The sequence below is a fragment of the Hemitrygon akajei genome, chromosome 6 (assembly GCF_048418815.1).
Source record: "Hemitrygon akajei chromosome 6, sHemAka1.3, whole genome shotgun sequence".
Lineage (NCBI taxonomy): Eukaryota > Metazoa > Chordata > Chondrichthyes > Myliobatiformes > Dasyatidae > Hemitrygon > Hemitrygon akajei.
In genome coordinates this window covers 7,636,824-7,662,121 of record NC_133129.1, presented here as the reverse complement: position 1 = coordinate 7,662,121, position 25,298 = coordinate 7,636,824, and the positions used below count along the sequence as shown (strand labels likewise).

The window sequence follows — 25,298 nt, the reverse complement described above, 5'->3', positions numbered from 1 at the left end:
CCGTCAACAACAGGTACATCAGGTTGAATGCTGTTGGCGGGGGGATGAGCCAAGCAGAGGAAAGTCACAGTGGTCGGGTCTCTGTCAGAAGGGAAGGAGGTAGAGGAGACACACCGTGGTAATAGGGGATTCGTCAGGGGAAGGGACAGGATCCCTGTATGGTATGTTGCCTCCCCGGTGCCACGATCCGGGACGTCCTGGATCAAGTCCTCAGCGTTGTTGTGGAAGAGGGAATGGCCAGCGGTCCTGGTCCATGTAGGTACCAGTGACATGGGTAGGACGAGTGACAGGATTCTGTACGGAGTTCGGATACACCTCCTGTGCTCCTTGACGCAGGTTTCCACCAGGCCAATATACACTGCTCTGCGTTCACAGGGAATCCTATAAACACCGGCCGTCCTGTTTACATCTTTCCTGTAGGTAGGTGACCAAAACTGCTGATAATACTCCGGGTTAGTCCTCACCACCATCTGGTACAACTTCAACATAATATCCCATCTTCTGTACTTCTTCATGACGAGATGACTATGATAAGGCTTTTCAGTTTTTCATTTTCATACATCTCCTTTGAGCTCTGTTCAATGCCAGCACATTGGAGACCAAAACTGCTCACAGTAGTCCAAGTGAAGTCTCACCAGTTCCTTGGAAAGCCTCAGAGTTACATCCTTGCTTTTATGATCGGTCATCTCAAAGTGAATGCTGAAATCGCATTTGTCTTCCATTCCACTGACTCAACCGGCAAATTAACTTTTAAGGGATCCTGCACGAGGACTCCCAAGTCTCTTTGCACCTCGGATTTTTGAATGTTCTCCATTTAGAAAATACTCAACCCTTTCATTCCTTCTGCCAAGTGCATGACCATACACTTCCCGACACTATTCCATCTGCCGCTTCTTTGCCCGTTCTCCTACTTTATCCAAGTCCTTCAGTAGCCTCTGCACTTCCTTAAAACTACCTGCCCCTCCACCTGTCTTTATATCATCTGCAAACTTTGCAACAAAGCCATCAATTCCATCGCCCAAATTATTTGACATGAAACGTAAAAAGAATCATGCATTAAGAAGAGGGACGCCTCACGTCTTAATAAGCTGGTAAGGAAGGCGGGCTCTGTCGTGGGCAAAGTACTGGAGAGTTTAACATCGGTAGCTGAGCGAAGGGCGCTGAGTAGGCTACGGTCAATTATGGAAAACTCTGAACATCCTCTACATAGCACCATCCAGAGACAGAGAAGCAGTTTCAGCGACAGGTTACTATCGATGCAATGCTCCTCAGACAGGATGAAGAGGTCAATACTCCCCAATGCCATTAGGCTTTACAATTCAACCGCCAGGACTTAAGAACTTTTTAAAAGCTATTATTAATGCTTTTTGAGATAGTGATTTAGATGCATATCATATTTTTTACTGAGTTAAGTATTGTATGTAATTAGTTTTGCTACAACAAGTGTATGGGACATTGGAAAAAAAAGTTGAATTTCCCCATGGGGATGAATAAAGTATCTATCTATCTATCTATCTAACACCACTAGTCACTAACAGCCATCCAGAAAAGGCTCCCGTTATTCCCACTCTTTGCCTTCTGCCAATCAGCCACTGTTCTATCCATGCTAGAATCTATCCTGTAATACCGTGGGCTTGTAGCCTGTTAAGGAGCCTCATGTTTCCATCCAAGGGGTCAGTGTGGACACGGTGGAGGATTACAAATAGCTAGGAATACGAATGGACAATAAACTGGACTGGTCAAAGAACACTGAGGCTGTCTACAAGAAGGGTCAGAGCCATCTCTATTTCCTGAGGAGACTGAGGTCCTTTAACATCTGCCGGACGATGCTGAGGATGTTCTACGAGTCTGTGGTGGCCAGTGCTATCATTATTGCTGTTGTGTGCTGGGGCAGCAGGCTGAGGGTAGCAGACACCAACAGAATCAACAAACTCATTTGTAAGGCCAGTGATGTTGTAGGGGTGGAACTGGACTCTCTGACGGTGGTGTCTGAAAAGAGGATACTGTCCAAGTCACATGCCATCTTGGACAATGGCTCCCATCCACTCCATAATGTACTGGTTAGGCACAGGAGTACATTCAGCCAGAGACTCATTCCACCGAGATGTAACACTGAGCGTCATAGGAAGTCATTCCTACCTGTGGCCATCAAACTTTACAACTCCTCCCTCAGAGTGTCAGACACCCTGAGCCAATAGGCTGGTCCTGGACTTATTTCCACTTGGCATGATTAATTTATTATTAGTTAATTATTTATGGTTTTATATTGCTATATTTCTTCGCTATTCTTGGTTGGTTCAGCTGTAATGAAACCCAATTTCCCTCGGGATCAATAAAGTCTGTCTGTCAGTGTGGCAGTTGTCAAAGGCCTTCTGAAAATCCATGTACACAACATAGCCAATTCTCCTTTGTCTATCCTGCTTGTTATTTCTTCAAAGAATTCCAGCAGATTTGTCAGGCAAGATTTTCCCTTGAGGAAACCATGCTGACTATGACATTTTATCATGAGTCTCCAAGTACCCTGAGATCTCATCCTTAACAATCGACTCCAACATCCCCCAACCACTGAGATCAGACTAACAGCCTATAGTTTCCTTTCTTCTGCCTCTCTCCCTTCTTGAAGTGTGGAGAGACATTTGCAATTTTCCAGACTTCCGGAACCATTCCAGAATCTAGTGATTCTTGAAAGATCATTTTAATGCCTCTACAATCTCTTCAGCCACCTGAATACCTGATGTCCTAGGGGGCTGAACCACGAGCTGCTCCAAAAAGCCATCTCATTGGCCCTCTCGAAATCCCCCCTCCTGGAATCCAGCACCAACCTGAATTTCCCAGTCTTCCTGCACATTGTAATCCCCATGACGATCGGAACATTGCCTTTTTGGCATGCATTTTCCATCCTCCATTGTAATTTGTAGACCACATCCTTACTACTGTTTGGGGTCTGTATACAACCCCCATCAGGGTCTTTTTACCCTTGCAGTTCCTCAGCTCTATCTGGAATGATTCGTCACCTTCCGACCCTATGTCACCCCCTTCCAATTAATTAATTTCAGTTTTTACCAACCGAGCCACACCACCCCTTCTGCCTTCCTGCCTGTCCTTTCAGTACAATGTGTATCCTTGGATATTAAGCTCCCAGCTTTAATCTTCTTTCAGCCATGATTCAGTGATGCCTACAACATCATACCTGCCGATCTGCAACTGTGCTACAAGTTCATCTCCTTTATTCCATTTATTGTGCACATTCAAACATAACAATTTCAGTCCTGTGTTCATCCCTTTCGATTTTACCCCCCGTTGATATTGCAACTCATGCTGTTGACTGCAAGTTTGCCCTATCATCAGTCTGTCCTCGCTAGCAGTCTCTCTACGTCTTGTCTCATTGTAAATTAACTGCCACAACCTCTGTTTCCCGCCCCCCCTGCTATACACCAGGTTTAGACCATTCCTCATGGTGTTTCTGGGATCAGTCCGCACTTTACAATGTCCTGGGATCGGACTGCACTTCACAATGTCCTGGGATCGGACTGCACTTCACAATGTCCTGGGATCGGACTGCACTTCACAGTGTTCTGGGATCGGACTGCACTTCACAATGTCCTGGGATCGGACTGCACCTTATGGTGTTTCTGGAATTGGACCACGCCTCATAGTGTTCTGGGATCAGACCGCGCCTCACTGTGTTTTTGGGATCGGACCGTGCCTCACTGTGTTTTTGGGATCGGACCGTGCCTCACTGTGTTTTTGGGATCGGACCGTGCCTCACTGTGTTTTTGGGATCGGACTGTGCCTCATAGTGTTCTGGGATCAGACTGCGCCTCACAGTGTTTTTGGGATCGGACCGTGCCTCACTGTGTTTTTGGGATCGGACCGTGCCTCACTGTGTTTTTGGGATCGGACTGCGCCTCACGGTGTTTTGGGGATCGGACTGCGCCTCACTGTGTTTCTGGGATCGGACTGCGCCTCACTGTGTTTCTGGGATCAGACTGCGCCTCACTGTGTTTTTGGGATCGGACCGCGCCTCACTGTGTTTTTGGGATCAGACTGCGCCTCTCGTTGTTACTGGGATCGGACCGCACCTCACTGGGTTTTTGGGATCAGACTGCGCCTCACTGTGTTTTTGGGATCGGACCACGCCTCACTGTGTTTTTGGGATCAGACTGCGCCTCTCGTTGTTACTGGGATCGGACCGCACCTCACTGTGTTTTTGGGATCGGACTGCGCCTCACTGTGTTTTTGGGATCGGACTGCGCCTCACTGTGTTTTTGGGATCGGATCACGCCTCACTGTGTTTTTGGGATCGGACTGCGCTTCTCGTTGTTACTGGGATCAGACTGCGCCTCACTGTGTTTTTGGGATCGGACTGCGCCTCACTGTGTTTTTGGGATCGGATCACGCCTCACTGTGTTTTTGGGATCGGACTGCGCTTCTCGTTGTTACTGGGATCGGACCGCGCCTCACAGTGTTTATGGGATCGGACCGCGCCTCACTGTGTTTTTGGGATCGGACCGCGCATCACAGTGTTTTTGGGATCAGACTGCACCTCACAGTGTTTTTGGGATCGGATCGCACCTCACAGTGTTTTTGGGATCAGACTGCGCCTCACAGTGTTTTTGGGATCAGACCGCGTCTCACAGTGTTTTTGGGATCAGACTGCGCCTCACTGTGTTTTTGGGATCGGACCGCGCATCACAGTGTTTTTGGGATCAGACTGCGCCTCACAGTGTTTTTGGGATCAGACTGCGCCTCACTGTGTTTTTGGGATCGGACCGCGCCTCACAGTGTTTTTGGGATCGGACTGCGCTTCTCGTTGTTACTGGGATCGGATCGCACCTCACTGGGTTTTTGGGATCAGACTGCGCCTCACGGTGTTTTGGGGATCGGATCGCACCTCACAGTGTTTCTGGGATCGGACCGCGCCTCACTGGGTTTTTGGGATCGGAGCACACCTCACTGGGTTTTTGGGATCGGAGCGCACCTCACTGTGTTTTTGGGATCGGATCGCACCTCGCTGTGTTTTTGGGATCGGACTGCGCTTCTCGTTGTTACTGGGATCGGACCGCACCTCACTGGGTTTTTGGGATCAGACTGTGCCTCACGGTGTTTTAGGGATCGGATCGCACCTCACTGTGTTTTTGGGATCGGACCGCGCTTCTCGTTGTTACTGGGATCGGACCGCGCCTCACGGTGTTTTTGGGATCAGATCGCACCTCACTCTGTTTCTGGGATCAGACCGTGCCTCACTGTGTTTATGGGATCAGACCGTGCCTCTCGGTGTTTTTGGGATCAGACCGTGCCTCTCGGTGTTTTTGGGATCAGATCGCACCTCACTCTGTTTCTGGGATCGGACCATGCCTCACTGTGTTTATGGGATCGGACCGTGCCTCTCGGTGTTTTTGGGAACTGACCGTGCCTCACTGTGTTTATGGGATCAGACCGTGCCTCACTGTGTTTATGGGATCGGACCGTGCCTCTCGGTGTTTCTGGGATCGGACCGTGCCTCACTGTGTTTTTGGGATCGGACCGTGCCTCACTGTGTTTATGGGATCGGACCGTGCCTCACTGTGTTTTTGGGATCGGACCGTGCCTCACTGTGTTTTTGGGATCGGACCGTGCCTCACTGTGTTTATGGGATCAGACATTCCCCAAGCTCATTGAGTGAATTTTGCCTTTTACAGAACTGCCACCGTTCATCGTGGTGAATGTCTCTACCTCAGCGGACAGCATCACCCTGTGGGGTCGCTTCGACAACTGTCCCAACAGCCGTGCTGCCGAACTGAATGTCTGGCTTGAGTGTGACTGGTCTGAGAGTCACAATTGGCGCTGTAAACGAGGCACGACGGTCACCAGCCAACGCCATCCCTACTGTCGCTCGACTCTGCATAACTGGACTTGCCAAAATCTCAGGCCATTCTCCCGGTACAACATCATGCTCTTTGTGAATTACTCTCTTCCCAGCTCTGGCTACTCTGGATATGGACCCAGCTCTATGGACACCAGGGGCCAAGGACGGATGCTAACTTTCCGGAAAGTACTTAACACATCGCTGGTAAACACCAGCCAAGCAGGTGAGGAGGGGGATTGAAACCACATCAAGACGTCACCATTCGTGACCCAGGCTGCTCAGGCACTGGGATTGTTCCGTGTGGGGAGGGGTAACAGTTCTCCAGCTACTGTGTGTTTGCGCCCAGTGCTGGGGAAGGTCACAGAGGACCTGGGCTGTGGGTGGGACAGGACACAAGCTGAAAGTGGGCATTGCTGGAACAGAGGAGGAGGCTGATGGAAATGCAGAGCTGGCTGTCCAATTCAATGTTGAAATCCAGGCCCTGTTGGCAAGGTCAGCATTTATTGCCAATATTTAGTTGCCCCTGAGAAGGTGGATTATCTTCAAGAGGGCTTTTAAAGCAGTACGTAGGGAGTCCTACTCAGAAAGAGGTTGTACTCAACCTTATATTGGGGAATGAGAATGGCCAAGTGTGGGAGTGACCCTTTGGGAACAGTGAACATTGTTCCGTAAGATGGAGAGACAAGAAACTGCTGATTTTGCACTCTGGAGCTTAAAACTAAATGTTGCCAGAACTCAACGGGCCAGGCAGCATCTGCAGAGGTAGTCATGGGAAAAGAGAAAGTTGGTTCTAAAGTTCCTCTTCAATTGTGGAGGGCTGATTTCGACAGTGTAAGGCTGGACCTGCAGAGTAGATTGGGAGCACACATCACCAAATATGAGAGAGATGTTCACGGGTGAGATAGTAAGAGTCCACTCGAGGGTAAGAGGGAAAAACAAAAGGGTCAACTCTCGGCATTTGGTTTCCAGTGAGACCCTGGAGGGGTCGTAGTGGAGAACTTGAGAAACCAGTTGGGGATAAGGGAGACGTGGCTAGCGGGATAAGGAAGACGAGGCTAGCGGGATAAGGAAGACGAGGCTAGGGGGATAAGGAAGACGTGGCTAGCGGGATAAGGAAGACGTGGCTAGAGGGATAAGGAAGACGAGGCTAGGGGGATAAGGAAGACGTGGCTAGCGGGATAAGGAAGACGTGGCTAGAGGGATAAGGAAGACGTGGCTACAGGGATAAGGAGGACGTGGCTAGCGGGATGAGGAAGACGTGGCTAGCGGGATAAGGAAGACGTGGCTAGCGGGATAAGGAAGACGTGGATAGGGGGATAAGGAAGACGTGGCTAGGGGGATAAGGAAGAGGTGGCTAGCGGTATAAGGAAGACGTGGCTAGCGGGATAAGGAAGAGGAGGCTAGAGGGATAAGGAAGACGTGGCGAGCGGGATAAGGAAGACGTGGCTAGAGGGATAAGGAAGACGTGGCTGGAGGGATAAGGAAGAGGAGGCTAGAGGGATAAGGAAGACGTGGCTAGAGGGATAAGGGAGACGTGGCTAGCGGGATAAGGAGGACGTGGCTAGAGGGATAAGGAGGACGTGGCTAGAGGGATAAGGAAGACGTGGCTGGAGGGATAGGGAGGACGTGGCTGGAGGGATAAGGAGGACGTGGCTAGAGGGATAAGGAGGACGTGGCTAGAGGGATAAGGAGGACGTGGCTAGAGGGATAAGGAGGACGTGGCTAGAGGGATAAGGAGGACGTGGCTAGAGGGATAAGGAGGACGTGGCTAGAGGGATAAGGAAGAAGTGGCTAGTGGGATAAGGAGGACGTGGCTAGGGGGATAAGGAGGACGTGGCTAGGGGGATAAGGAGGCCGTGGCTAGAGGGATAAGGAGGCCGTGGCTAGAGGGATAAGGAGGACGTGGCTAGAGGGATAAGGAGGACGTGGCTAGGGGGATGAGGAGGACGTGGCTAGGGGGATAAGGAGGACGTGGCTAGAGGGATGAGGAGGACGTGGCTGGAGGGATAAGGAGGAGGTTGCTAGAGGGATAAGGAGGACGAGGCTAGGGGATAAGGAGGACGTGGCTAGGGGGATAAGGAGGACGTGGCTAGAGGGATAAGGAGGACGTGGCTGGAGGGATAAGGAGGAGGTTGCTAGAGGGATAAGGAGGACGAGGCTAGGGGATAAGGAGGACGTGGCTAGGGGGATAAGGAGGACGTGGCTAGAGGGATAAGGAGGACGTGGCTAGGGGGATAAGGAGGACGTGTCTAGAGGGATAAGGAAGACGTGGCTAGGGGGATAAGGAGGACGTGGCTAGAGGGATAAGGAGGACGTGGCTAGAGGGATAAGGAAGACGTGGCTAGGGGGATAAGGAGGACGTGGCTAGAGGGATAAGGAGGACGTGGCTAGAGGGATAAGGAGGACGTGGCTAGAGGGATAAGTAGGACGTGGCTAGCGGGATAAGTAGGACGTGGCTAGGGGATAAGGAAGACGTGTCTAGCGGGATCAGGAAGACGTGGCTAGAGGGATAAGGAAGACGTGGCTAGAGGGATAAGGAAGAAGTGGCTAGGGGATAAGCAAGACGTGGCTAGGGGGATAAGGAAGACGTGGCTAGGGGATAAGGAAGACGTGGCTAGGGGGATAAGGAAGACGTGTCTAGCGGGATAAGGAAGACGTGTCTAGCGGGATAAGGTGGACGTGGCTAGCGGGATAAGGAGGACGTGGCTGGAGGGATAAGGAAGACGTGTCTGGAGGGATGAGGAAGACGTGTCTAGAGGGATGAGGAGGACGTGGCTAGAGGGATGAGGAGGACGTGGCTAGAGGGATAAGGAGGACGTGGCTAGAGAGAAGGAGGACGTGGCTAGGGGGAAAAGGAGGACGTGGCTACAGGGATAAGGAGGACGTGGCTAGCGGGATAAGGAGGACGTGGCTAGAGGGATAAGGAAGACGTGGCTGGAGGGATAGGGAGGACGTGGCTGGAGGGATAGGGAGGACGTGGCTAGAGGGATAAGGAGGACGTGGCTAGAGGGATAAGGAGGACGTGGCTAGGGGGATAAGGAGGACGTGGCTAGGGGGATAAGGAGGAAGTGGCTAGAGGGATAAGGAGGACGTGGCTAGGGGGATAAGGAGGACGTGGCTAGAGGGATAAGGAGGACGTGGCTAGAGGGATAAGGAGGACGTGGCTAGAGGGATAAGGAGGACGTGGCTAGCGGGATAAGGAGGACGTGGCTAGAGGGATAAGGAAGAAGTGGCTAGTGGGATAAGGAGGACGTGGCTAGGGGGATAAGGAGGACGTGGCTAGAGGGATAAGGAGGACGTGGCTAGAGGGATAAGGAGGACGTGGCTAGAGGGATAAGGAGGACGTGGCTAGAGGGATAAGGAGGACGTGGCTAGAGGGATAAGGAGGACGTGGCTAGAGGGATAAGGAGGACGTGGCTAGAGGGATAAGGAGGACGTGGCTAGCGGGATAAGGAAGACGTGGCTAGGGGGATAAGGAGGACGTGGCTAGGGGGATAAGGAGGACGTGTCTGGAGGGATAAGGAGGACGTGTCTGGAGGGATAAGGAGGACGTGTCTGGAGGGATAGGGAAGACGTTTCTGGAGGGATAAGGAGGACGTGTCTGGAGGGATAAGGAGGACGTGTCTGGAGGGATAAGGAGGACTGTCTGGAGGGATAAGGAGGACGTGTCTGGAGGGATTAGGAGGACGTGTCTGCAGGGATAGGGAAGACGTGTCTGGTGGGATAAGGAGGACGTGTCTGGAGGGATAAGGAGGACGTGTCTGGAGGGATAAGGAGGACGTGTCTGGAGGGATAAGGAGGACGTGTCTGGAGGGATAAGGAGGACGTGTCTGGAGGGGTAAGGAGGACGTGTCTGGAGGGGTAAGGAGGACGTGGCTAGAGGGGTAAGGAGGACGTGGCTAGATGGATAAGGAGGACGTGGCTAGGGGGATAAGGAGGACGTGGCTAGGGGGATAAGGAAGACGTGGCTAGGGGGATAAGGAAGACGTGGCTAGAGGGATATGGAAGACGTGGCTAGAGGGATAAGGAGGACGTGGCTACGGGGATAAGGAGGACTTGTCTAGGGGGATAAGGAGGACGTGTCTAGGGGGATAAGGAGGACGTGGCTAGGGGGATAAGGAGGACGTGGCTAGAGGGATATGGAAGACGTGGCTAGGGGGATAAGGAGGACGTGGCTAGGGGGATAAGGAGGACATGGCTAGGGGGATAAGGAGGACGTGGCTAGAGGGATAAGGAGGACGTGTCTGGATGGATAAGGAGGACGTGTCTGGAGGGATAAGGAGGACGTGTCTGGAGGGATAGGGAAGACGTGTCTGGAGGGATAGGGAAGACGTGTCTGGAGGGATAAGGAGGACGTGTCTGGAGGGATAAGGAGGCCGTGTCTGGAGGGATAAGCAGGCCGTGGCTGGAGGGATAAGGAGGCCGTGGCTGGAGGGATAAGGAGGCCGTGGCTGGAGGGATAAGGAAGACGTGGCTGGAGGGATAAGGAAGACGTGGCTAGGGGGATAAGGAAGACGTGGCTAGGGGGATAAGGAAGACGTGGCTAGGGGGATAAGGAAGAAGTGGCTAGAGGGATAAGGAGGACGTGGCTAGAGGGATAGTGAAGACGTGGCTAGCGGGATAAGGAGGACGTGGCTAGCGGGATAAGGAGGACGTGGCTAGAGGGATAAGGAGGACGTGGCTAGAGGGATAAGGAGGACGTGCCTAGCGGGATAAGGAGGACGTGGCTAGAGGGATAAGGAGGACGTGGCAAGAGGGATAAGGAGGACGTGGCTAGAGGGATAAGGAGGACGTGGCTAGCGGGATAAGGAGGACGTGGCTAGAGGGATAAGGAGGACGTGGCTAGCGGGATAAGGAGGACGTGGCTAGAGGGATAAGGAGGACGTGGCTAGAGGGATAAGGAGGACGTGGCTAGCGGGATAAGGAGGACGTGGCTAGAGGGATAAGGAGGACGTGGCAAGAGGGATAAGGAGGACGTGGCTAGAGGGATAGTGAAGACGTGGCTAGAGGGATAGTGAAGACGTGGCTAGCGGGATAAGTAGGACGTGGCTAGCGGGATAAGGAGGACGTGGCTAGAGGGATAAGGAGGACGTGGCTAGAGGGATAAGGAGGACGTGGCTAGAGGGATAAGGAGGACGTGGCTAGAGGGATAGGGAGGACGTGGCTGGAGGGATAGGGAGGACGTGGCTGGAGGGATAAGGAGGACGTGGCTGGAGGGATAAGGAGGACGTGGCTGGAGGGATAAGGAGGACGTGGCTAGAGGGATAAGGAGGACGTGGCTAGAGGGATAAGGAGGACGTGGCTGGAGGGATAAGGAGGACGTGGCTGGAGGGATAAGGAGGACGTGGCTAGAGGGATAAGGAGGACGTGGCTAGGGGGATAAGGAGGACGTGGCTAGGGGGATAAGGAGGACGTGGCTAGAGGGATAAGGAGGACGTGGCTAGCGGGATAAGGAGGACGTGGCTAGAGGGATAAGGAGGACGTGGCTAGAGGGATAGGGAAGACGTGGCTGGAGGGATAGGGAGGACGTGGCTGGAGGGATAAGGAGGACGTGGCTGGAGGGATAAGGAGGACGTGGCTGGAGGGATAAGGAGGACGTGGCTAGAGGGATAAGGAGGACGTGGCTAGAGGGATAAGGAGGACGTGGCTAGAGGGATAAGGAGGACGTGGCTAGCGGGATAAGGAGGACGTGGCTAGAGGGATAAGGAGGACGTGGCTAGAGGGATAAGGAAGACGTGGCTGGAGGGATAGGGAGGACGTGTCTGGAGGGATAAGGAGGACGTGGCTGGAGGGATAAGGAGGACGTGGCTGGAGGGATAAGGAGGACGTGGCTAGAGGGATAAGGAGGACGTGGCTAGAGGGATAAGGAGGACGTGGCTAGAGGGATAGTGAAGACGTGGCTAGCGGGATAAGTTGGACGTGGCTAGCGGGATAAGGAGGACGTGGCAAGAGGGATAAGGAGGACGTGGCTAGAGGGATAGGGAAGACGTGGCTAGTTGGATAGGGAAGACGTGGCTAGGGGGATACGGAAGACGTGGCTAGGGGGATAAGGAAGACGTGGCTAGGGGGATAGGGAAGACGTGGCTAGGGGGATAAGGAAGACGTGGCTAGGGGGATAAGGAAGACGTGGCTAGGGGGATAAGGAGGACGTGGCTAGGGGGATAAGGAAGACGTGGCTAGAGGGATATGGAAGACGTGGCTAGAGGGATAAGGAGGACGTGGCTAGAGGGATAAGGAGGACGTGGCTAGGGGGATAAGGAAGACGTGGCTGGAGGGATAAGGAAGACGTGTCTGGAGGGATAAGGAGGACGTGGCTGGAGGGATAGGGAGGACGTGGCTGGAGGGATAAGGAGGACGTGGCTGGAGGGATAAGGAGGACGTGGCTGGAGGGATAGTGAAGACGTGGCTGGAGGGATAGTGAAGACGTGGCTGGAGGGATAGTGAAGACGTGGCTAGCGGGATAAGGAGGACGTGGCTAGCGGGATAAGGAGGACGTGGCTAGAGGGATAAGGAGGACGTGGCTAGAGGGATAAGGAGGACGTGGCTAGAGGGATAGTGAAGACGTGGCTAGAGGGATAGTGAAGACGTGGCTAGAGGGATAAGGAGGACGTGGCTAGAGGGATAAGGAGGACGTGACTAGAGGGATAAGGAGGACGTGGCTAGGGGATAAGGAGGACGTGGCTAGGGGATAAGGAGGACGTGGCCTGACGGATAAGGAGGACGTGGCTAGACGGATAAGGAGGACGTGGCTAGGGGATAAGGAGGACGTGGATAGGAGATAAGGAGGACGTGGCTAGACGAATAAGGAGGCCGTGGCTGGAGGGATAAAGAAGACGTGGCTGGAGGGATAAGGAAGACGTGGCTAGGGGGATAAGGAAGACGTGGCTAGGGGGATAAGGAAGACGTGGCTGGGGGATAAGGAAGAAGTGGCTAGAGGGATAAGGAGGACGTGGCTAGAGGGATAGTGAAGACGTGGCTAGCGGGATAAGGAGGACGTGGCTAGCGGGATAAGGAGGACGTGGCTAGAGGGATAAGGAGGACGTGGCTAGCGGGATAAGGAGGACGTGGCTAGAGGGATAAGGAGGACGTGGCAAGAGGGATAAGGAGGACGTGGCTAGAGGGATAAGGAGGACGTGGCTAGCGGGATAAGGAGGACGTGGCTAGAGGGATAAGGAGGACGTGGCTAGCGGGATAAGGAGGACGTGGCTAGAGGGATAAGGAGGACGTGGCTAGAGGGATAAGGAGGACGTGGCTAGCGGGATAAGGAGGACGTGGCTAGAGTGATAAGGAGGACGTGGCAAGAGGGATAAGGAGGACGTGGCTAGAGGGATAGTGAAGACGTGGCTAGAGGGATAGTGAAGACGTGGCTAGCGGGATAAGGAGGACGTGGCTAGCGGGATAAGGAGGACGTGGCTAGAGGGATAAGGAGGACGTGGCTAGAGGGATAAGGAGGACGTGGCTAGGGGGATAAGGAGGACGTGGCTAGAGGGATAAGGAGGACGTGGCTAGCGGGATAAGGAGGACGTGGCTAGAGGGATAAGGAGGACGTGGCTGGAGGGATAAGGAAGACGTGGCTGGAGGGATAGGGAGGACGTGGCTGGAGGGATAGGGAGGACGTGGCTGGAGGGATAAGGAGGACGTGGCTGGAGGGATAAGGAGGACGTGGCTAGAGGGATAAGGAGGACGTGGCTAGAGGGATAAGGAGGACGTGGCTAGAGGGATAAGGAGGACGTGGCTAGGGGGATAAGGAGGACGTGGCTAGAGGGATAAGGAGGACGTGGCTAGGGGATAAGGAGGACGTGGCTGGAGGGATAGGGAGGACGTGGCTGGAGGGATAAGGAGGACGTGGCTGGAGGGATAAGGAGGACGTGGCTGGAGGGATAAGGAGGACGTGGCTGGAGGGATAAGGAAGACGTGGCTGGAGGGATAGGGAGGACGTGGCTGGAGGGATAAGGAGGACGTGGCTGGAGGGATAAGGAGGACGTGGCTGGAGGGATAAGGAGGACGTGGCTAGAGGGATAAGGAGGACGTGGCTAGAGGGATAAGGAGGACGTGGCTAGAGGGATAAGGAGGACGTGGCTAGCGGGATAAGGAGGACGTGGCTAGAGGGATAAGGAGGACGTGGCTAGAGGGATAAGGAAGACGTGGCTGGAGGGATAGGGAGGACGTGGCTGGAGGGATAAGGAGGACGTGGCTGGAGGGATAAGGAGGACGTGGCTGGAGGGATAAGGAGGACGTGGCTAGAGGGATAAGGAGGACGTGGCTAGAGGGATAAGGAGGACGTGGCTAGAGGGATAGTGAAGACGTGGCTAGCGGGATAAGTAGGACGTGGCTAGCGGGATAAGGAGGACGTGGCAAGAGGGATAAGGAGGACGTGGCTAGAGGGATAGGGAAGACGTGGCTAGATGGATAGGGAAGACGTGGCTAGGGGGATACGGAAGACGTGGCTAGGGGGATAAGGAAGACGTGGCTAGGGGGATAGGGAAGACGTGGCTAGGGGGATAAGGAAGACGTGGCTAGGGGGATAAGGAAGACGTGGCTAGGGGGATAAGGAGGACGTGGCTAGGGGGATAAGGAAGACGTGGCTAGAGGGATATGGAAGACGTGGCTAGAGGGATAAGGAGGACGTGGCTAGAGGGATAAGGAGGACGTGGCTAGGGGGATAAGGAAGACGTGGCTGGAGGGATAAGGAAGACGTGTCTGGAGGGATAAGGAGGACGTGGCTGGAGGGATAGGGAGGACGTGGCTGGAGGGATAAGGAGGACGTGGCTGGAGGGATAAGGAGGACGTGGCTGGAGGGATAGTGAAGACGTGGCTGGAGGGATAGTGAAGACGTGGCTGGAGGGATAGTGAAGACGTGGCTTGCGGGATAAGGAGGACGTGGCTAGCGGGAGAAGGAGGACGTGGCTAGAGCGATAAGGAGGACGTGGCTAGAGGGATAAGGAGGACGTGGCTAGAGGGATAGTGAAGACGTGGCTAGAGGGATAGTGAAGACGTGGCTAGAGGGATAAGGAGGACGTGGCTAGAGGGATAAGGAGGACGTGACTAGAGGGATAAGGAGGACGTGGCTAGGGGATAAGGAGGACGTGGCTAGGGGATAAGGAGGACGTGGCTAGACGGATAAGGAGGACGTGGCTAGACGGATAAGGAGGACGTGGCTAGGGGATAAGGAGGACGTGGATAGGGGATAAGGAGGACGTGCCTAGACGAATAAGGAGGCCGTGGCTGGAGGGATAAAGAAGACGTGGCTGGAGGGATAAGGAAGACGTGGCTAGGGGGATAAGGAAGACGTGGCTAGGGGGATAAGGAAGACGTGGCTAGGGGGATAAGGAAGAAGTGGCTAGAGGGATAAGGAGGACGTGGCTAGAGGGATAGTGAAGACGTGGCTAGCGGGATAAGGAGGACGTGGCTAGCGGGATAAGGAGGACTTGGCTAGAGGGATAAGGAGGACGTGGCTAGAGGGATAAGGAGGACGTGGCTAGCGGGATAAGGAGGACGTGGCTAGAGGGATAAGGAGGACGTGGCAAGAGGGATAAGGAGGACGTGGCTAGAGGGAAAAGGAGGACGTGGCTAGCGGGATAAGGAGGACGTGGCTAGAGGGATAAGGAGGACGTGGCAAGAGGGATAAGGAGGACGTGGCTAGAGGGATAGTGAAGACGTGGCTAGCGGGATAAGTAGGACGTGGCTAGCGGGATAAGGAGGACGTGGCAAGAGGGATAAGGAGGACGTGGCTAGAGGGATAGGGAAGACGTGGCTAGATGGATAGGGAAGACGTGGCTAGGGGGATACGGAAGACGTGGCTAGGGGGATAAGGAAGACGTGGCTAGGGGGATAGGGAAGACGTGGCTAGGGGGATAAGGAAGACGTGGCTAGGGGGATAAGGAAGACGTGGCTAGGGGGATAAGGAGGACGTGGCTAGGGGGATAAGGAAGACGTGGCTAGAGGGATATGGAAGACGTGGCTAGAGGGATAAGGAGGACGTGGCTAGAGGGATAAGGAGGACGTGGCTAGGGGGATAAGGAAGACGTGGCTGGAGGGATAAGGAAGACGTGTCTGGAGGGATAAGGAGAACGTGGCTGGAGGGATAGGGAGGACGTGGCTGGAGGGATAAGGAGGACGTGGCTGGAGGGATAAGGAGGACGTGGCTGGAGGGATAGTGAAGACGTGGCTGGAGGGATAGTGAAGACGTGGCTGGAGGGATAGTGAAGACGTGGCTAGCGGGATAAGGAGGACGTGGCTAGCGGGATAAGGAGGACGTGGCTAGAGGGATAAGGAGGACGTGGCTAGAGGGATAAGGAGGACGTGGCTAGAGGGATAGTGAAGACGTGGCTAGAGGGATAGTGAAGACGTGGCTAGAGGGATAAGGAGGACGTGGCTAGAGGGATAAGGAGGACGTGCCTAGAGGGATAAGGAGGACGTGGCTAGGGGATAAGGAGGACGTGGCTAGGGGATAAGGAGGACGTGACTAGACGGATAAGGAGGACGTGGCTAGAGGGATAAGGAGGACGTGGCTAGAGGGATAAGGAGGACGTGGCTAGAGGGATAAGGAGGACGTGCCTAGAGGGATAAGGAGGACGTGGCTAGGGGATTAGGAGGACGTGGATAGGGGATAAGGAGGACGTGGCTAGACGAATAAGGAGGACGTGGCTAGAGGGATAAGGAGGACGTGGCTAGGGGGATAAGGAGGACGTGGCTAGAGGGATAAGGAGGACGTGGCTAGGGGATAAGGAGGACGTGGCTGGAGGGATCGGGAGGACGTGGCTGGAGGGATAGGGAGGACGTGGCTGGAGGGATAAGGAGGACGTGGCTAGAGGGATAAGGAGGACGTGGCTAGAGGGATAAGGAGGACGTGGCTAGAGGGATAAGGAGGACGTGCCTAGAGGGATAAGGAGGACGTGTCTAGAGGGATAAGGAAGACGTGGCTAGAGGGATAAGGAGGCCGTGGCTAGAGGGATGAGGAGGACGTGGCTAGTGGGATGAGGAGGACGTGGCTGGAGGGATAAGGAGGCCGTGGCTAGAGGGATAAGGAGGAAGTGGCTAGGGGATAAGGAGGCCGTGGCTCGAGGTATAAGGAGGACGTGGCTAGAGGGATAAGGAGGACGTGGCTAACGGGATAAGGAAGACGTGGCTAGAGGGATAAGGAGGACGTGGCTAGAGAGATAAGGAGGACGTGGCTAGGGGATAAGGAGGACGTGGCTAGAGGGATAAGAAAGACGTGGCTAGCGGGATAAGGAGGACGTGGCTAGCGGGATAAGGAGGACGTGGCTAGCGGGATAAGGAGGACGTGGCTAGAGGGATAAGGAGGACGTGGCTGGAGGGATAAGGAGGACGTGGCTGGAGAGATGAGGAGGACGTGGCTAGAGGGATAAGGAGGACGTGGCTAGAGGGATAAGGAGGACGTGGCTAGAGGGATGAGGAGGACGTGGCTAGGGGGATAAGGAGGACGTGGCTAGAGGGATAAGGAGGACGTGGCTAGAGGGATAAGGAGGACGTGGCTAGAGGGATGAGGAGGACGTGGCTAGGGGGATAAGGAGGACGTGGCTAGAGGGATAAGGAGGACGTGGCTAGAGGGATAAGGAGGACGTGGCTAGGGGATAAGGAGGACGTGGCTGGAGGGATGAGGAAGACGTGGCTAGGGGATAAGGAGGACGTGGCTAGGGGATAAGGAGGACGTGGCTAGGGGATAAGGAGGACGTGGCTAGGGGATAAGGAGGACGTGGCTAGGGGATAAGGAGGACGTGGCTAGGGGATAAGGAGGACGTGGCTAGGGGATAAGGAGGACGTGGCTAGGGGATAAGGAGGACGTGGCTAGGGGATAAGGAGGACGTGGCTAGAGGGATAAGGAGGACGTGGCTAGAGGGATAGGGAAGACGTGGCTAGAGGGATAAGGAGGACGTGGCTAGAGGGATAAGGAGGACGTGGCTAGGGGATAAGGAGGACGTGGCTGGAGGGATGAGGAAGACGTGGCTAGCGGGATAAGGAGGACGTGGCTAGAGGGATAAGGAGAACGTGGCTAGAGAGATAAGGAGGACGTGGCTAGGGGATAAGGAGGACGTGGCTAGGGGATAAGGAGGACGTGGCTAGGGGGATGAGGAGGACGTGGCTAGGGGGATAAGGAGGACGTGGCTGGAGGGATGAGGAAGACGTGGCTAGGGGGATAAGGAGGACGTGGGTAGAGGGATAAGGAGGACGTGGCTGGAGGGATAAGGAGGACGTGGCTAGGGGGATAAGGAGGACGTGGCTAGAGGGATAAGGAGGACGTGGCTAGAGGGATAAGGAGGACGTGGCTAGAGGGATAAGGAGGACGTGGCTAGGGGGATAAGGAGGACGTGGCTAGAGGGATAAGGAGGACGTGGCTAGAGGGATAAGGAGGACGTGGCTGGAGGGATAAGGAGGACGTGGCTAGGGGGATAAGGAGGACGTGGCTAGAGGGATAAGGAGGACGTGGCTAGAGGGATAAGGAGGACGTGGCTAGAGGGATAAGGAGGACGTGGCTAGGGGGATAAGGAGGACGTTGCTAGAGGGATAAGGAGGACGTGGCTAGAGGGATAAGGAAAACGTGGCTAGAGGGATAAGGAGGACGTGGCTAGAGGGATAAGGAAGACGTGGCTGGAGGGATAAGGAAGACGTGGCTGGAGGGATAAGGAGGACGTGGCTAGGGGGATAAGGAGGACGTGGCTAGAGGGATAAGGAAGACGTGGCTAGAGGGATAAGGAGGACGTGGCTGGAGGGATAAGGAGGACGTGGCTAGGGGGATAAGGAGGACGTGGCTAGAGGGATAAGGAGGACGTGGCTAGAGGGATAAGGAGGACGTGGCTAGAGGGATAAGGAGGACGTGGCTAGGGGGATAAGGAGGACGTTGCTAGAGGGATAAGGAGGACGTGGCTAGAGGGATAAGGAGGACGTGGCTAGGGGGATAAGGAGGACGTGGCTAGAGGGATAAGGAAGACGTGGCTAGAGGGATAAGGAGGACGTGGCTAGGGGGATAAGGAGGACGTGGCTAGAGGGATAAGGAAGACGTGGCTAGAGGGATAAGGAGGACGTGGCTGGAGGGATAAGGAGGACGTGGCTAGGGGGATAAGGAGGACGTGGCTAGAGGGATAAGGAGGACGTGGCTAGAGGGATAAGGAGGACGTGGCTAGAGTGATAAGGAGGACGTGGCTAGGGGGATAAGGAGGACGTTGCTAGAGGGATAAGGAGGACGTGGCTAGAGGGATAAGGAAAACGTGGCTAGAGGGATAAGGAGGACGTGGCTAGAGGGATAAGGAAGACGTGGCTGGAGGGATAAGGAAGACGTGGCTAGGGGATAAGGAGGACGTGGCTAGGGGATAAGGAGGACGTGGCTAGGGGATAAGGAGGACGTGGCTAGAGGGATAAGGAAGATGTGGCTAGGGGGATAAGGAGGACGTGGCTAGGGGGATGAGGAGGACGTGGCTAGGGGATAAGGAGGACGTGGCTAGAGGGATAAGGAAGACGTGGCTAGGGGGATAAGGAGGACGTGGCTAGGGGATAAGGAGGACGTGGCTAGGGGATAAGGAGGACGTGGCTAGAGGGATAAGGAAGACGTGGCTGGAGGGATAAGGAGGACGTGGCTAGCGGGATCAGGAGGACGTGGCTAGCGGGATCAGGAGGACGTGGCTAGAGGGATAAGGAGGACGTGGCTAGAGGGATAAGGAAGACGTGGCTAGGGGATAAGGAGGACGTGGCTAGGGGATAAGGAGGACGTGGCTAGAGGGATAAGGAAGATGTGGCTAGGGGGATAAGGAGGACGTGGCTAGGGGGATGAGGAGGACGTGGCTAGGGGATAAGGAGGACGTGGCTAGAGGGATAAGGAAGACGTGGCTAGGGGGATAAGGAGGACGTGGCTAGGGGATAAGGAGGACGTGGCTAGGGGATAAGGAGGACGTGGCTAGAGGGATAAGGAAGACGTGGCTGGAGGGATAAGGAGGACGTGGCTAGCGGGATCAGGAGGACGTGGCTAGAGGGATAAGGAGGACGTGGCTGGAGGGATAAGGAGGACGTGGCTAGCGGGATCAGGAGGACGTGGCTAGAGGGATAAGGAAGACGTGGCTAGAGGGATAAGGAGGACGTGGCTAGAGGGATAAGGAGGACGTGGCTAGAGATATAGGGAGGACGTGGCGAGAGGGATAAGGAAGACGTGGCTAGAGGGATAAGGAGGACGTGTCTAGAGGGATAAGGAAGACGTGGCTAGGGTGATGAGGAAGACGTGGCTAGGGGATAAGGAGGACGTGGCTAGAGGGATAAGGAAGACGTGGCTAGGGGATAAGGAGGACGTGGCTAGAGGGATAAGGAAGACGTGGCTAGAGGGATAAGGAGGACGTGTCTAGAGGGATAAGGAGGACGTGGCTAGAGGGATGAGGAAGACGTGGCTAGGGGATAAGGAGGACGTGGCAAGAGGGATAAGGAGGACGTGGCTAGAGGGATAGGGAAGACGTGGCTAGATGGATAGGGAAGACGTGGCTAGGGGGATACGGAAGACGTGGCTAGGGGGATAAGGAAGACGTGGCTAGGGGGATAGGGAAGACGTGGCTAGGGGGATAAGGAAGACGTGGCTAGGGGGATAAGGAAGACGTGGCTAGGGGGATAAGGAGGACGTGGCTAGGGGGATAAGGAAGACGTGGCTAGAGGGATATGGAAGACGTGGCTAGAGGGATAAGGAGGACGTGGCTAGAGGGATAAGGAAGACGTGGCTAGAGGGATAAGGAGGACGTGGCTAGGGGGATACGGAAGACGTGGCTAGAGGGATAAGGAGGACGTGGCTAGGGGGATAAGGAAGACGTGGCTAGTGGGATGAGGAGGACGTGGCTAGAGGGATAAGGAGGCCGTGGCTAGGGGGATAGGGAAGACGTGGCTAGGGGGATAAGGAAGACGTGGCTAGGGGGATAAGGAAGACGTGGCTAGGGGGATAAGGAGGACGTGGCTAGGGGGATAAGGAAGACGTGGCTAGAGGGATATGGAAGACGTGGCTAGAGGGATAAGGAGGACGTGGCTAGAGGGATAAGGAGGACGTGGCTAGAGGGATAAGGAGGACGTGGCTAGAGGGATAAGGAGGACGTGTCTAGAGGGATAAGGAGGACGTGTCTAGAGGGATAAGGAAGACGTGGCTAGAGGGATAAGGAGGCCGTGGCTAGAGGGATAAGGAGGACGTGGCTAGTGGGATGAGGAGGACGTGGCTGGAGGGATAAGGAGGCCGTGGCTAGAGGGATAAGGAGGAAGTGGCTAGGGGATAAGGAGGCCGTGGCTCGAGGTATAAGGAGGACGTGGCTAGAGGGATAAGGAGGACGTGGCTAACGGGATAAGGAAGACGTGGCTAGAGGGATAAGGAGGACGTGGCTAGAGAGATAAGGAGGACGTGGCTAGGGGATAAGGAGGACGTGGCTAGAGGGATAAGGAGGACGTGGCTAGAGAGATAAGGAGGACGTGGCTAGGGGATAAGGAGGACGTGGCTAGAGGGATAAGAAAGACGTGGCTAGCGGGATAAGGAGGACGTGGCTAGAGGGATAAGGAGGACGTGGCTAGAGAGATAAGGAGGACGTGGCTAGAGGGATAAGGAGGACGTGGCTAGCGGGATAAGGAGGACGTGGCTAGAGGGATAAGGAGGACGTGGCTGGAGGGATGAGGAAGACGTGGCTAGCGGGATAAGGAGGACGTGGCTAGCGGGATAAGGAGGACGTGGCTAGAGGGATAAGGAGGACGTGACTAGAGGGATAAGGAGGACGTGGCTAGAGGGATAAGGAGGACGTGGCTAGAGGGATAAGGAGGACGTGGCTAGAGGGATAAGGAGGACGTGGCTAGAGGGATAAGGAGGACGTGGCTAGAGGGATAAGGAGGACGTGGCTAGAGGGATAAGGAGGACGTGGCTAGAGGGATAAGGAGGACGTGGCTAGAGGGATAAGGAGGACGTGGCTAGAGGGATAAGGAGGACGTGGCTAGAGGGATAAGGAGGACGTGGCTAGAGGGATGAGGAGGACGTGGCTAGAGGGATAAGGAGGACGTGGCTAGAGGGATAAGGAGGACGTGGCTAGAGGGATAAGGAGGACGTGGCTAGAGGGATAAGGAGGACGTGGCTAGAGGGATAAGGAGGACGTGGCTAGGGGGATAAGGAGGACGTGGCTAGAGGGATAAGGAGGACGTGGCTAGAGGGATAAGGAGGACGTGGCTAGCGGGATAAGGAGGACGTTGCTAGAGGGATAAGGAGGACGTGGCTAGCGGGATAAGGAGGACGTGGCTAGAGGGATAAGGAGGACGTGGCTGGAGGGATGAGGAAGACGTGGCTAGAGGGATAAGGAGGACGTGGCTAGAGGGATAAGGAGGACGTGGCTAGAGGGATAAGGAGGACGTGGCTAGGGGGATAAGGAGGACGTGGCTAGAGGGATAAGGAGGACGTGGCTAGGGGATAAGGAGGACGTGGCTAGAGGGATAAGGAGGACGTGGCTAGAGGGATAAGGAGGACGTGGCTAGAGGGATAAGGAGGACGTGGCTAGGGGATAAGGAGGACGTGGCTAGGGGATAAGGAGGACGTGGCTAGGGGATAAGGAGGACGTGGCTAGGGGATAAGGAGGACGTGGCTAGGGGATAAGGAGGACGTGGCTAGAGGGATAAGGAGGACGTGGCTAGAGGGATAAGGAGGACGTGGCTAGAGGGATAAGGAGGACGTGGCTAGAGGGATAAGGAGGACGTGGCTAGAGGGATAAGGAGGACGTGGCTAGAGGGATAAGGAGGACGTGGCTAGGGGATAAGGAGGACGTGGCTAGGGGATAAGGAGGACGTGGCTAGGGGATAAGGAGGACGTGGCTAGGGGATAAGGAGGACGTGGCTAGAGGGATAAGGAGGACGTGGCTAGAGGGATAAGGAGGACGTGGCTAGAGGGATAAGGAGGACGTGGCTAGAGGGATAAGGAGGACGTGGCTAGGGGATAAGGAGGACGTGGCTAGAGGGATAAGGAGGACGTGGCTAGGGGATAAGGAGGACGTGGCTAGAGGGATAAGGAGGACGTGGCTAGAGGGATAAGGAGGACGTGGCTAGGGGATAAGGAGGACGTGGCTAGGGGATAAGGAGGACGTGGCTAGAGGGATAAGGAGGACGTGGCTAGAGGGATAAGGAGGACGTGGCTAGAGGGATAAGGAGGACGTGGCTAGGGGATAAGGAGGACGTGGCTAGAGGGATAAGGAGGACGTGGCTAGAGGGATAAGGAGGACGTGGCTAGAGGGATAAGGAGGACGTGGCTAGGGGATAAGGAGGACGTGGCTAGAGGGATAAGGAGGACGTGGCTAGAGGGATAAGGAGGACGTGGCTAGGGGATAAGGAGGACGTGGCTAGAGGGATAAGGAGGACGTGGCTAGGGGATAAGGAGGACGTGGCTAGAGGGATAAGGAAGACGTGGCTAGGGGGATAAGGAGGACGTGGCTAGAGGGATAAGGAAGACGTGGCTAGGGGATAAGGAGGACGTGGCTAGGGGATAAGGAAGACGTGGCTAGGGGATAAGGAGGACGTGGCTAGAGGGATAAGGAAGACGTGGCTAGGGGATAAGGAGGACGTGGCTAGGGGATAAGGAGGACGTGGCTAGAGGGATAAGGAAGACGTGGCTAGGGGGATAAGGAGGACGTGGCTAGGGGGATGAGGAGGACGTGGCTAGGGGATAAGGAGGACGTGGCTAGAGGGATAAGGAAGACGTGGCTAGGGGGATAAGGAGGACGTGGCTAGGGGATAAGGAGGACGTGGCTAGGGGATAAGGAGGACGTGGCTAGAGGGATAAGGAAGACGTGGCTGGAGGGATAAGGAGGACGTGGCTAGCGGGATCAGGAGGACGTGGCTAGAGGGATAAGGAGGACGTGGCTGGAGGGATAAGGAGGACGTGGCTAGCGGGATCAGGAGGACGTGGCTAGAGGGATAAGGAAGACGTGGCTAGAGGGATAAGGAGGACGTGGCTAGAGGGATAAGGAGGACGTGGCTAGAGATATAGGGAGGACGTGGCGAGAGGGATAAGGAAGACGTGGCTAGAGGGATAAGGAGGACGTGTCTAGAGGGATAAGGAAGACGTGGCTAGGGTGATGAGGAAGACGTGGCTAGGGGATAAGGAGGACGTGGCTAGAGGGATAAGGAAGACGTGGCTAGGGGATAAGGAGGACGTGGCTAGAGGGATAAGGAAGACGTGGCTAGAGGGATAAGGAGGACGTGTCTAGAGGGATAAGGAGGACGTGGCTAGAGGGATGAGGAAGACGTGGCTAGGGGATAAGGAGGACGTGGCTAGAGGGATAAGGAAGACGTGGCTAGGGGATAAGGAGGACGTGGCTAGGGGATCAGGAGGAAGTGGCTAGGGGGATAAGGAGGGCGTGGCTAGAGGGATAAGGAGGACGTGGCTAGAGGGATAAGGAAGACGTGGCTAGGGGATCAGGAGGAAGTGGCTAGGGGGATAAGGAGGGCGTGGCTAGAGGGATAAGGAGGACGTGGCTAGAGGGATAAGGAGGACGTGGCTAGAGGGATAAGGAAGACGTGGCTAGGGGATAAGGAGGACGTGGCTAGGGGAGAAGGAGGACGTGGCTAGGGGGATGAGGAGGACGTGGCTAGAGAGATAAGGAGGACGTGGCTAGAGGGATAAGGAGGACGTGGCTAGGGGGATAAGGAGGACGTGGGTAGAGGGATAAGGAGGACGTGGCTAGAGGGATAAGGAGGACGTGGCTAGGGGGATAAGGAGGACGTGGCTAGAGGGATAAGGAGGACGTGGCTAGTGGGATAAGGAGGACGTGGGTAGAGGGATAAGGAGGACGTGGCTAGGGGGATATGGAGGACGTGGGTAGAGGGATAAGGAGGACGTGGCTAGGGGGATAAGGAGGACGTGGGTAGAGGGATAAGGAGGACGTTGGTAGGGGATAAGGAGGACGTGGCTAGGGGGATGAGGAGGACGTGGCTAGAGGGATAAGGAGGACGTGGCTAGGGGGATAAGGAGGACGTGGCTAGAGGGATAAGGAGGACGTGGCTAGTGGGATAAGGAGGACGTGGCTAGGGGGATAAGGAAGACGTGGCTAGGGGGATAAGGAAGACGTGGCTAGGGGGATAAGGAAGAAGTGGCTAGAGGGATAAGGAGGACGTGGCTAGAGGGATAGTGAAGACGTGGCTAGCGGGATAAGGAGGACGTGGCTAGCGGGATAATGAGGACGTGGCTAGAGGGATAAGGAGGACGTGGCTAGAGGGATAAGGAGGACGTGGCTAGCGGGATAAGGAGGACGTGGCTAGAGGGATAAGGAGGACGTGGCAAGAGGGATAAGGAGGACGTGGCTAGAGGGATAAGGAGGACGTGGCTAGCGGGATAAGGAGGACGTGGCTAGAGGGATAAGGAGGACGTGGCTAGCGGGATAAGGAGGACGTGGCTAGAGGGATAAGGAGGACGTGGCTAGAGGGATAAGGAGGACGTGGCTAGCGGGATAAGGAG

General features: G+C 55.2%; 2 protein-coding genes across 2 annotated transcripts in view; both read left to right on the top strand.

The window, feature by feature from the left end:
• The window catches only part of LOC140728837 (receptor-type tyrosine-protein phosphatase kappa-like), a 740,427-nt gene that overhangs the window by 439,252 nt on the left and 275,877 nt on the right, over nucleotides 1-25,298 (top strand). The gene's annotated exons all lie outside the window — the stretch shown is intronic.
• LOC140728785 (uncharacterized) overlaps nucleotides 1-25,298 on the top strand; it is a 219,950-nt gene that overhangs the window by 168,415 nt on the left and 26,237 nt on the right. Inside the window, exon 11 of the mRNA XM_073047742.1 lies at nucleotides 5,682-6,071. Within this exon, the coding sequence (XP_072903843.1) occupies nucleotides 5,682-6,071 (390 nt within the window). The remainder of the gene's footprint in view (nucleotides 1-5,681; nucleotides 6,072-25,298) is intronic.